The sequence below is a fragment of the Arvicanthis niloticus genome, chromosome 1, assembly GCF_011762505.2.
Source record: "Arvicanthis niloticus isolate mArvNil1 chromosome 1, mArvNil1.pat.X, whole genome shotgun sequence".
Lineage (NCBI taxonomy): Eukaryota > Metazoa > Chordata > Mammalia > Rodentia > Muridae > Arvicanthis > Arvicanthis niloticus.
The window spans coordinates 19,923,315-19,936,073 of record NC_047658.1 but is presented as its reverse complement, the minus strand read 5'-3'; the positions used below and the strand labels follow the sequence as shown (position 1 = coordinate 19,936,073).

The 12,759-nt window shown below is 49.6% G+C and overlaps 1 protein-coding gene across 3 annotated transcripts in view; it reads left to right on the top strand.

Annotated features, from left to right (window-relative positions):
* The first annotated feature begins 1,248 nt into the window (after positions 1-1,248).
* The window catches only part of Ush1c (USH1 protein network component harmonin), a 47,972-nt gene continuing 36,461 nt past the window's right edge, over positions 1,249-12,759 (top strand). For all 3 annotated transcript variants that reach the window (XM_076934548.1, XM_034508809.2, XM_034508816.2), the window contains exons 1-4: positions 1,249-1,389; positions 11,542-11,609; positions 12,060-12,203; positions 12,300-12,438. In XM_076934548.1, coding sequence (XP_076790663.1) covers positions 1,354-1,389; positions 11,542-11,609; positions 12,060-12,203; positions 12,300-12,438 — 387 coding nt within the window. In that variant the 5' untranslated portion in view covers positions 1,249-1,353. The remainder of the gene's footprint in view (positions 1,390-11,541; positions 11,610-12,059; positions 12,204-12,299; positions 12,439-12,759) is intronic.

Here is a 12,759-nt window from a genome sequence, read left to right as displayed (position 1 = left end):
TCCCAACTTATGGAAAGCCCAGTGTGAAGACACCATCCCTGGGCAGGTGTTCCTGAGCTTTATAAGCAAGCTAGCTAAGCATGAGCCTGGGAGCAAGAGAGCCAGAGACTGAGCCAGCAGCAAGCATCCCTCCAGCCGCTGCTTCATGGTCCTGCTTGGGTTCCCGCCTTTGCCTCTGTCAGCAAGGGACCTGGAAGCCTAAGATGGAATAGAGCTTTTCTTCCCCAAGTCACAGTGTTTTTCACAGCAGCAGAGTGACACTAGATCAGAAGGTGAGAATCTGGATCATACTTCAAGTTGTTTCCCCAGGCACACACCTTACATAAATATATTTATATCTTAATCTAGGCCATAATTTAGCCACCATGAAAATAGGCTGCTTGCTGACAAATGGCCGAGGAGAAGAAAAGCCTTCTTGTGTTTCTGAAGTTACACTTGTGTCTACCTGATTTGAGCCACTTATCTCCTTGCCCATCCCGTGATGTGGTAATAACACTGTTAAATTCAGGCACAAGGGCCACAGGCCCCACCACGCATCCGAGAACGTGTGTGCTGGGTTACTTTCTTGGTGCAGAGCAGTTAAGGAAGCTGGGAGGGAAAGTGCGTCCTCAACATGGGGCACACACAGTAAGGCCTAGCCTTCACCCCCTGCCCCCAGGAGTTTTTGTACTAGGAAGGCAAGTGGAAGAAGCCTGGCTGAAACCTAGGAGAAGGTGAGATGTGTAGGGAGTAAGGAGTGGAGGTTGGGGTGGGGTGGGAGTGTGATGGAGGCGTGGTTAGTTTAAGAAGCCTTCTAGCGTGAGTCCCCCTACAAGAAGAATCTCTGAATCCCTACTCCCGTATGACTGCTAAAAGTTCCGTGGCGTGTATACTGTGGCGTGTAATCCCAACACTTGGGAGGTAGAGGTGAAGGATCAAGAGCTCAGGGCCACCCTCTGCTACATATTCACTTCAAGGCCTGCCTGGGCCACATGAGATGCTCTTTCAGCAAGGAAAAGAAGTCTCAAACTCTCCCTGACCCCTGCCGCCCTGCATCTCCTCGATCTTCTGCCTTAATGTGTGTGGGGACCACTCTGGAAAAAAACTGCAGGCCTCACTAACCGAGTCATCATTAGCACATCCCCACCACAGGGCTTCTTTTTTCTTCCAGGGCTAGTGGGCTGACCTATACTGGTCAGGTGACCCCGCCTCCAGGCTGTCCTTTCTCCTCCCAGCCCCGCCCCTGCTTCTTCCAGGCCCCACCCCTAGCTCTGAGGGAGACAGGTCCTGTCCTAGTGTCTGACCTGCCAGAGCACCGCGGCCAGGCACCCTAAGAACCGACCAAGCTGCAACGCAACTGGATCAGGCTCAGTCATGGACCGGAAGGTGGCCCGAGAATTCCGACACAAGGTCAGAGCTGAGAGGTACCCCGCACGATGGGGACTGTGGAGTCCCTTTTCCGGGTGGGTGGGAGATAGGCAAGAGCCTTCTCCCTTATCTGAGGGACTTGGTCAGACTGGGACTTCTGAAAGTATCCCAGCAAAACGAGACGGGAACACTAGAAAATCCAGGTATAAGGCTTACTGAATTAACCCTCTCCAGAAAATGCCATCTCTCCTTGGCCCTTCAGGGGCTAGGAATTGGACAGAAAACCCAACAGTGCCGAGGGACAGTTTTGAACCAGTACAGACAATCTTCATGGGGGAGGACCAAGAAGGGGCCGGGATGTGAAGCGCCTGGCTTTGGGCTGACAGACCCCTCAGGTAGAATCTTTCCTGGATATGTCCCAGTGAGGGGTCACATTGGTTCTTCAAAGTCCTCCAAGACCTTGACTAGAATCAGAAATTTCCTAATGTGTTTTTCAGATTACAGGGTCTGTGGAGGCCACAGAAGGACGGGGGACCCAGTTGTGGCCTCCTAACAGGCCCCAGATTGGGATAAAGCCAGAGACAACAGCTCCTCACAGGCCCTGCCCAAGGAAAGGAGCTGTATACATACCCAGACGCTTGATATCAAGCTGAACCCCTTCCCAGTCTGAGGGCACAGGGTGCCTAAAGGACAGACTGGGGTCCCCTCTCCTCCCTTCCACATAGAGGCCCAGAGATGCCCAGAAGACAGTCACTGCGGAACCACAGAGGTCACAGGCCAAGAGCTTCTGCCCAATGTCAGGGGGTCAGCCAGTCGTTCATTTAAATGTGTTCTGAGCACTTACCCACTTTGAGTCAGATCCAGTCTGCACCCTCACATGGCCTACCCCGTGTGGATGGGAGGCAGGCCTTGGGCACAGAGCATTGGGATCAAGGTTTGGTAGAGGCCACAGAGGTGGAAGCTTCCTAAACACAAGGCCAAGACATTTCTACTCCCTCTTCCAGCCATGAGAAGTGGCTGAAAGTTCAGCAGGAGTCGGGGACTGTGAATGTCAAGGGGGCCATTTGTGTTCGGTGATGAGCCCTGAGCCCAGGATGTCTGTGTTGGGGCGGGAGTGGGGAGGGGGGAGCTGGCTCAGCTGCAGTTAACATTTGTTGAGTGTCGATTTCAGTCAACCCACTTTAAAGGCTCCTGTCTCTGGTCTGAGCTTAAATTTCTCTTTCCTGGCCTTGGGCTAGGAGCAGTGTAAAGTGGATTCTCTTTCAGTTTCTTGCAGTGGAGTTGCCTATACTTTACCTCTTTGGAGAGAGTCACCCCCAGGGTCCCTGATGTCTGACTGGACTCTACATTCTCCTCTATTCTTCCTCTCCTGGTTCTAGAGGACCTCAGGCCTCTGCATTTCCGTGTCTGGGCTCCTCCTCAGCGTCATTACCTATTAATGTTTCCATGTCACAGGCAGGGCAGGCATCCTGGTAAGCAAGGCCTGGGCTGGACTTTGTGCCCTGCAGTTTCAGACATAGCAACAACCTTCTTCTCTCGTGCTGGGGATCATCCAGGAACTGAGAGGGAAGGTGAGGGTGAGAGGCCGGCAAGCTGAGTGAAGTTTGCAGCTTTCTGTTGCTTGTTCTAAAGATCCCCTCCCTGAGTGTTTTGAGGAAATTCACCCCTAAGCAGAAGTTTGCCATCTAAATCTTCAGTTGCTAGAGGTAGTGTTTAAGGTAATGTGTTGTCATGGCTGATACTGGGTGACCTCTCTGTGACTCAGGTCTCAAATGTGTGAATTGGACATACTCTTGAACTAATAACATTATCATGAAGGCTGGATAAGGTGTGTGTGTGTGTGTGATGTAAATTGGGCTCTTGAAGAATCCCAGCACTGAGGGTCAACTCTCTGCATCTCTGAGGCTTTGTTTCCTCCATTGTGAGGGGGCTGTGCTGTGTGTGTGTGTGTGTGTGTGTGTGTGTGTGTGTGTGTGTGTGATAGGATTAGGTAGGAACTCCAGTGTGGGGTGCTCTGATCCCCAGCCAAAGCCTGCAGGTGTTACTGTAAAGGTTCACTCCAGCTCTTGGTCTGTTCTGGTCCCAAAGCAGTCAACGGCACTTACAGCACCAATTGCCCTTCTCAGTTGAAGGAAACAGCCTCGGGTTGGATGATCAGGGACGAAGGGCTATCCCTGGAGCTGAGTGGAACATCAGTTTTTCAAAGCAGCTTCTTTGTTCCCAGCAACTATGCAGAAACCTGGTTATTCATTTGCTCAGAAAACATTTATTGCCTCTCCAGCAATCACACATTTATGAGCAGCACTGGTGTACCCTGCCCCCCCCCGCCAGTCAAGCAGGGAGGGGTGAGGTGAATGAGAGCAGAAGAGCCCCTCCCTTCTAGGATTTGCTATGCATTCATTCTTTTATTTTTCATTCATTCATTCATCCATTCATTCATTCGTGCATGCAATGCCTATGTGTATTAAACACTCTCTGACCTCCTAACCTATGTCAGGCAGAGTTTTGGCACCGAGAAGCACATCAAGGCTTGCCGATCATCAGGAGCATGCCCTGGTAGGGAAGACAGTTACCAAGGAAACTAACAGTATCTTATGATGGGGTGCTGTGCTGAATACTGAGAGAAGAGTAACCCTGTGAGGGAATAGAGACCAACAGGTGGTATGTAGCCAGGCAGGGATCTCTAAAGAGGTGACATTTGAACCTAGAAAAAGAGGAAGGTGTCATGTGGTGGATGAGGAAGAGGGAGTAATGGCAGGTGCAGAGAGACAAGCACCTGCCCTCAGTGCTTTAGAATAGCAGGCAGGACTCTGGGAGGAAATGCAGAGTGGAGAGAGGTGGGTGGGGGTAAGTGGGTGAGGTGCAGACAGTAATCACTTGGAGGTTTCTTCAGAGTTCAGTGGACTCAGCAAAATGAGAATGGTTTATGTTAAAATAGAATTAGCCCTGTGGCTCCTGGAGAGGAAAGAGTACTTTACTCAGTAAGATTTGGGATGCCAGTATCTTGCCCATTAACTGATGTTGGGAGTGGGGCTGTTAGGCTGTGGATGTGAGCCAACCTGAGTCACTTTGGGATATCTGAAATTTGAGGCACCCTGTATGTAGCTATTTTTGATGGAGAGGGCTGTGGGGGGCTAGAGGGGAGCATTCTGGAGTTCTTGAGGTAGGAGTGGTATAAAGCCCTGAACGGATGTACTCACCCAGAGGAGTAAAGACGCAGGGAAGATCCAGGATATCACCAGAGGCTCAGAGTGGAGGGGAAAGCAAGAAGGAACACCAAGTCACAGAGAGGTACCAGAGGCACAATGGGAGGCCAGGACTGGCCCTTGAGACCTCACTCCCACACACCCAGCTGCGCCACACTCAGACCCCTTTCACTTTCGTTTTGTTTTGAGCTGGCCTTGAGCTCACTGCCTGTGGAAGGACAGACCTTGAGCTTCTAATCCTTCTATCACCTCCTATGTTCGACACTGTAGACACACACCAGGAGATGTGTGTACTTTTTACTTTTGAGACAGGACCTTGTTAACTTGCCTAGGTTGGCCTTGAACTCTCTCTAGCCCACATAGGACTTGAATTTGCAACTCTGCTGCCTCGGCTCCATAAGTATCTAGGACTATAGTCCTGTACCACCAGGCCCCACTAAGATAGGACTCCAGAGAAGATGAAGGCTATGTTCATGACCTTGGTGGTGAAGGTCTCACGGGAGTATTATTACCCCCAAATTCTCATGGTTGTATACATTAAATGTAAACAGCATTTCACATGTCATGTCAGCCACACTTCAATGATGTTGGATTTTTTTTTTTTTTAAGATGGAAGATATTCCCTTTGGTTTTAAATGTCAACTTGCCTCACCTGGAAAGAGAGTCTCCATTAAGGAATTGAGTAGATTGGATTGCCTATGGTTTTGTCTGTGGGACATTGTCTTGGTTGTTAGTTGAGGCAGGGAGACTGGCCCACTGTGGGTGGCACCATTCCCTTGACAGGAGGTTCCCAACAGTATCAGAGAGTGAAGACACAACATTAGCATAAAAAAGCAAACAACAGGGATATATGTATTTTCTCTGCCCTTGACTGTGGATGCCATATTACTAGCTTTTTTGATTCCAGCTTTGACTCCGCACCAGTGATGGGATTGTGAGCCAAATTAACCCTTTCCTCACTTAAGTTGCTTTCGGTCATTGGGATGTTTTCCTCACAGCAACTTTAGTGAAATTAGAACAGAAGATAATAAAAACAAGGGTCAAATGAAGCTGAGGTGTTTACTGTGTGGAAGGAAGGCTGGGCCTTCACCCCACCTGCCTCTGTGGAGGGAAAAATCACTAGCAGCTGCAGAGAGTGTAGAACTTCCATCTTCTCTTCTTACCTAGTTTTATTTAATAAACATATGCCTGCCTGCTTTTCTGGGGACTGAACTCTTCCTTTATTAACTCCTTGAATTAAAAGTGAAAACAGTTATTCCTCATAAGATGAAATCCTTTTTTGTTTGTTTGTTTATGTTTTTTGTTTTGTTTTTGAGACAGGGTTTCTCTGTGTACCCCCAGCTGTCCTAGAACTTGCTCTGTAGACTAGGCTGGCTTGAACTCACAGAGATCTGCCTGCCTCTGCCTCCTGAGCACTGTCTGTGATTAAAGGTGTGCACCACCATTCCCCATCAGAAACCCCATTTTTTTCCTTAAAAATGGGGAGTGTGTGGGTATTTTACACACAGGAAACTGAGGCCAGGAGAGTTGCGTACACAGTACAGGAGGGCTTTGCTGGCCTGCCCTTCATGCTTACATTCCGGTCTCTGTGGCTTACACAGGTGTGGAGGAGACAAGAGAGTAAAGACAGAAAATCCAATACAACTTGAGGGACCAAGGCAGAGATAGGGACAAAGAGTGAGTGAATAGGAACCAATGAAAGGTGTGTCCATGAGGCAGTGATGCTGGAGGCAAACTTTCAGGGTTCAGGCGCCATCCCTTGAAATGTTAAGCTCATCTCAGCCAGGGCTGCATCGGGAAACAGCCCGGAGGAACTTGTAGGGAAGGGCAGGTATATCTGAGCAGCTTGGGCTGGTGCAAGAAGCCATCAGGGACCAAGGCCACACTCCTCTCTCCTCACATTGCTGGTCCCCTGATTGAATCTTCTACCAACTGAACACAGCAGTAAGCCAGGAGGCATGGGAGGCCCTGCACAGTGCCTAGAACAAGGACTGGGAGCAGGCTGGGCACATAGAGGGAAAAGCAGGGCATGCAGTTGGAAGCCACACCAACTGCTTTATCTTTTATCTGTAGCCCGTTTAATCCCCCACAGCAGCTCAAGGAGCAGATAACGTGCAGCATGAATTGTTTAATTGATTATCGTCCCTTCTTCCTCTCCCGAGAGGTTTGCCCATGAAGTGGAATTGTACAAAATCTAACCAAACCAGCCTCTGTGGACAAGCCCCAGGAGATGAGGCTGAAAGGCCACCAAGGCCAACTCTACATTCTCCTCAGTGTCACAGGCAAAGGGCTTGAGCACAGAGAGGGAGAGGTGCTCAGAGCACAGTACGTTCTGTGTATAAGAGGGAGACCATTAGTACTAGGGGGAGATGTGGGTGATGGTGTGGTAGAAGAGACCCCCAACAGCTCCTGTGCACCATGAGCTCTGTTTGGGGGGTGGTGATTTCTGCTTCCTATGGCAAGTGAGAGCCTAAAGAAGAATAAACTTACTAAATGCAGTTAGAGAAAGAGGATTGGCATCTTGCATACAATAGGTGCTCAATAAATGCATATTGGACTAAGGAACTCAAAGAGATACACAGGAAGTGGATACCATGATGTGATAGATGGGTGTTTAGGGCCAACAAGCTTAGGCTAGAGTCTCAGATCAGTCTCATGTCTTGGCCTCTGATTTCTCATCTGTGGAGTGAGGATACTACGATCTATCTCCTGGGATTGTTGGCAGGCTAAGCTTGTGGATCAGTGAGCAGAGTTAGGATGAATCAGTGAGACAAGAGCCACAGGCTGGGGACTGGGAAGGGAACTTTAGGCTGGACCTCCTAGAGGAGGAGGCTCAGCCCTCACCTCGAAGGAAGACAGGGCTCCCACGGGAGGAGGCAGAGCAGGCTGCCTCGGCTGAGTCTGAGACCAGCTCTTCTGCAAGAAGGAAACGGACTTAAGGCCATTATAGACACCTGGGTGCTGAGTGATACAAGATGGTGACCCAAGACTGCAGCAGGATGGAGGGAAAGCTCCAAAGACAAGCAGATAGAGTTCAGTCCTTATTCAGCAGTCCCCAGATGTGTCCATGGCATGTGCTTTTAGGACCACAGGAAAACAGAGATCACAGACACAGAGGAGGGAAGAAATGAAATGTTGAGACCTACTATGTGCACAGGAAAACAGAGATCACAAACACAGGGGAAGGAAGAAATAAAATGTTAAGACCTACTATGTGCTGAATACTTTTTATGCTTCTAGAATTATTCACAGTGCCTGGAGCATGGCATCATAGAGCTAATTTTTGGAGTGGTGTTAGGGAGAATCCCAGGAGGAGACAGTTCTACTGAATTTGAATAACACAGGCTGATTTATTTTATTTTATTTTATTTTATTTTATTTTATTTTATTTTATTTTATTTTATTTTATTTTTATGTGCATTGGTGTTTTACCAGCATGTCTGTGTGAGGGTGCCAGATCCCCTGGAAGTGAAGTTACAGACGGATGTGAACTGCCATGCTGGTGCTGGGATTTTTAACTCGGGTCCTCTGGAAGAGCAGCCAGTGCTCTTAACCACTGAGCCATCTCTCCAGCCCCGTAGAAACATCCTGAAGGGCAGTTTGAGTGATGGTTCTCTGTCACCTCACAGCCAGACTTCCAGAGACTGCCATATTTCTCTTTCTTTTGTGCCCTTGAAAGTCTGCAGACTGAGGGAACAAAGCTGGACTGTCTCCTCACGTCTCCTTGGAGATGTTTCTGGGGTGGGAATGGTCCCTCTGTTTATGAAACCCCTGCCACTCACCTTCACGTTCCTGCCTCAGAGCAGTCCAAGCTAAGCAACTTGGTATATGGTTCTGAAAAGGTAAGTTAGACATTACAAGAGGATGCTGCTGCCAGGTGATGGCACACACCTTTAATCCCAGCTCTCTAGAGGCAGAAGCAGGCCTCTAGATTGATCTCTGTGAGTTCAAGGCCAGCCTGGTCTACAAAGTGAGTTCCAAGACAGCCAGGGCTACATAGAGGAAACCCTGTCTCAAACAAAACAAAGAACAAAAAGCAGAGGTGGGTGTGGGTGGGGTGGCATCAGCTGGGAAGAGCCTACTGTGTCCAAGGAAATGCTTGTCTAGCTACTGCCTGAGCCCTATGGAGATGGCCCTGCAGAAGTGGATAAATCCGGACAGGGTTGGTGTGAGCTTCCTGGTGATGCAGAACTGGGCCTTCAGGCTCCCTCTAAAGTAGATAGGTCAGGTGTGACTTATGGGTGTGGGCCCTGGATATAGCACTCAACATTTAAGAGCTGTTCACAAGTCCTGGGCCCCAGGAACAGGCTGCTTTCTAGGAAGACCATCTCTGGGTGTCTGTGCTTGACTTGAGGAAGGCAGAAAAATAGAATCCTGGACCCTAAAGTTGCCAAGTCCTCTCCAGTTCCCTTCCCAGATGTTCTAGTCTCCAGTCAGTGGGTGTTAGTGTCATCCATGAGGATAGCCCCTTGCTACTTAAACCTAAACACACAGCAGATGTGATTCTCCCTCTCCTGACCTTGTCCTCCAGTCCCCGCCCATGGCGAGAATTACACAAGATGCTCTCTTAAGCTTACCACACAGGACGTTATGCTCCCACTGAAGAACAGAACCACTAGGGTTTAGAGCATCTCTTAAAAGGTATTCCACTTTCTTCCTCATTATGGATCAGTGAAGTGGTAGGTGATGGGGGGCGGTGATCCTGGTTATCGAACCTAGAGCTTCATGTATGCCGGCAAGTACTTTACTGCTGAGCTCACCCCCGCACTGCCCCCCCCCCCCCAACACACTAAGCTTCTATAACAGTGCAGAGAGTCAGGAGTAGTGGTGCACACCTTTCATTCCAGAACCCAGAAAACAGAGGCAGGCAGAGTTTTGAAATAATAAGTTTCAGGCCAGCCAGGGCTACATAGTAAGACCTTGTTTTAATAACACACACACACACACATACACACACACACACACACACACACCAGTGGAGAGGAGAAATGGGAGGATTAGAAATGTCTCTGCGGCAGAGGGTTGGATGGTGGGTTCTAAAGGGGACTTGGGTGTTCTTTGTCCTGGAAGGCCAAAGCATGACATGACACAACAGCAAGAGAGTTGGCTTGGCATCAGACCTGGGTTCAGATCCCAGCTCCGCTTGGTGGCTGTGGCTTCCAAGCCATACTCCCTGATCATGATATGAAAATAAGGAACACATTTGAACAAATGTCATCGTAGGAGCTCCTGGGAGCACTGCAAGAGTATTTGCTACCCCTTCTGACCCTAGCTTTTATTCCTGAAGGGTATGGCCAGACCAAGAGACAGAAAACTAATAAATCTATTCAAGGCTTATTTATTATTTATTCTTCATTAGTCATGAGGACCACAGACCAGAGTTGACCTACACCTTTTCTTTATTAAGACAAATTCCAAAAAGTTACAAAGCTTAAGTTACAGATGATTAGTTATGTCCCAGCAAAACAGGGAATAGGTTGGATATTGAAGAAGGTCTCCATGGGAAAGAAGCCACCATGCAAGTAAATGGGGAAGCAGCATATGCCTAAGCCTGGGGCTGCAGAGAGTCTGGCTCCTACAAGGAGCTAAAAGGAGATGCATGCAGCCAGAAGAGGGGCAGCCTAGGACACGAACTTGACTGAATTGAGAAAAGGGGTTTTGTGGGGCTTTTCCCCCATGATGGTGGCTACCTCTAGAACCTCTTGAGTGACAGCTAAGCTCTCTGACACTGAGCTACATCTCCACCCTTTGGCTTTGATTTTACATGCACCAAGAAGCTATGAAGCACTCAACCGACATGATTTTATATATGGAGATTTTCTGGCCCTGATCCAACGGAGTTTCGTACAGTAATGAGAGAGGGTACGGCTGGGGGAGCTTTGAGAGTCACTGTCACATACTCTTTGAACCCTTGGAGCTCAGCCTGGGGCACAGGGCTTCTGGGTTCCTCCTGTCCTCAGTCAAATGCTCATGCAGATGTAGGAGGAAGAGGACTTCTCAATTGAAAGTGGGAATCTGTATTCCTTTCCCAGGTCCTGAGTCCCCAGGGCTGGGCCTCATGGTCCTCTCTGCATTGGGACAGACAGACTCTCTGGGATCTTTCAAAGTCCTTAAGGTACCCATAGAGAAGGCATGGTCTTGCCCCAAGCTCTAGGCAGGCAGGAGATCACAGCTTCTCCTGTGAAGGGCAGAGATTGGAACCCCAGTGATAATGAGCCCTGCCTTGCCTTGCTGTCTAGTCTTGGGCTAAATAGAAAGCTAGGGAGGCAGCCCTTGGAGAGTCGCCCTGACCTTTCCTAAAGTACAGAATTTGGGACTCCTGGGTCCCCAGCTCCCCAGGGACAGAGGTGCCAATGAAACAGCTCCTGTACATGACCTCGGAGCCCTAGCTATTGACGTCAGCAAAAGCTGGAATGATGTAACCTAATCCTCCCCTGGGGGGGACACTGGGGATGGAGGAGTGGCCAGGAGGCTGACTAGTGGACAGAACTCCAGGCCAGCCAGGCCAGGGCCAAGTGCATAGGCAGCACGGAGAGATTTGGCGATAAGGTGCCTCTGCTAGGTGGGATGTGTTATCTGAGTGAGTGGCCCAAATCCTTCCTCAAAGCATTTATCCGCCACTACAGCCACCATCAGGTGAGACTGTAGGCTTCTTCCCGACACAGGTGACACAGCTGTGAGTGTGGCAGCAGTAACATGGGAGTAACATTGTTGAATGGGGGCCCATGTGTGTACATATGTGTTCAACCTGTGTGTGCCTCTTTCACCTTGCCTGAGCATAAGATGTCTCTGGGCTACTTGGGGGTGTTATATACAGCTCTGACCTGTCAGATAGTTTGGTGCCTGGTCTTCCTCGTCTCTTCCCATCCTTAGCCTTGGGAGCTGCTGCGGGCATTCTGGACAGTGACCTCTCCTCTCCAGGTCTGCTGTGGGCATGCTGGGTGGACAAGGGACCTGCAGCTATAATTCTGCTCTTTGAGTTTTTCAGGTGGATTTTCTAATAGAGAATGACGCAGAGAAGGACTATCTTTACGATGTGCTGCGGATGTATCACCAGTAAGTGTGTGTCTATGACGGCAAGCCCAGGCAGGCCATCTGTGTCACAGGAATCCCAAGTGGGTAATGTCCTAAGACAGCACGCTCTCTGTGCTCCTGAGAACACATGTGTGTGCTGCTTTTCCTTGCTTACAGCTGCAGTGTATGTTTACACGAACAGCTCACACTTGGCTCTGGACTAAGGTGCAGGAGTATATGAACAAGAAAGACCGATCTCTGCCCTCAGGAGGCTTCCAGGCTGATGGGGTAGCTACCCGGATAGGTTCAATAGAATATAAATATTAGGACAGAACAAAAAAGCCAGCTGTCCCCCAGCCATTTTATCTGTTGCTTTAGATTCATTCCGTGTGTGTTTTATAAACCCTGTTAAGACCCACAAGTGCAGGGGTGGGGCAAAGGTCATGCCAGCTGATGCCTCAGACACTTACTCACCCTCTGACATCTCCAAAGGACCATGGATGTGTCTGTGCTCGTGGGAGACCTGAAGCTGGTCATCAATGAACCCAACCGCCTGCCACTGTTTGATGCCATCCGACCCCTGATCCCACTGAAGCACCAGGTGGAGTATGACCAGCTGACACCCCGACGCTCCAGGTTCGGCCAGAGGCCTGGGAGGGTCCAGCCTGGGTACACAGTGCTAGCCCTCAGGCCTGAGCTGGGCCATCACCAATCCCCCCATCACTGTAACAGGAAACTGAAGGAGGTACGCTTGGACCGACTGCACCCAGAAGGCCTTGGCCTCAGTGTTCGTGGAGGCCTGGAATTCGGCTGTGGACTCTTCATCTCCCACCTCATCAAAGGGGGCCAGGCAGACAGCGTTGGGCTGCAGGTAAGTCAGCAGAGCCAGCGGAATGGGGCCAGATCTCAAATGCCTGTCTCCTCCTGGTCCACTGTGTGGTACAATGTGGACTCCCATTTTCTTAAGCCTTTGGGGAAGGAAGGGAGTGTTTGGAAGCCTCCAGAATACAGAAAACACACACATCCTCCCTCCATCCTTCTCTCTGCCTCTCTCTCCCTTTCTCTCTGTCTCTCTGTCTCTGTCTCTGTCTCTGTCTCTCTCTCTCTCTGTGTGTGCATGTATGTGTGTGTGTGTGTGTGTGTGCATACCTATCCTCACACATACTGGACAAACACTATGTGTATGTGTGTG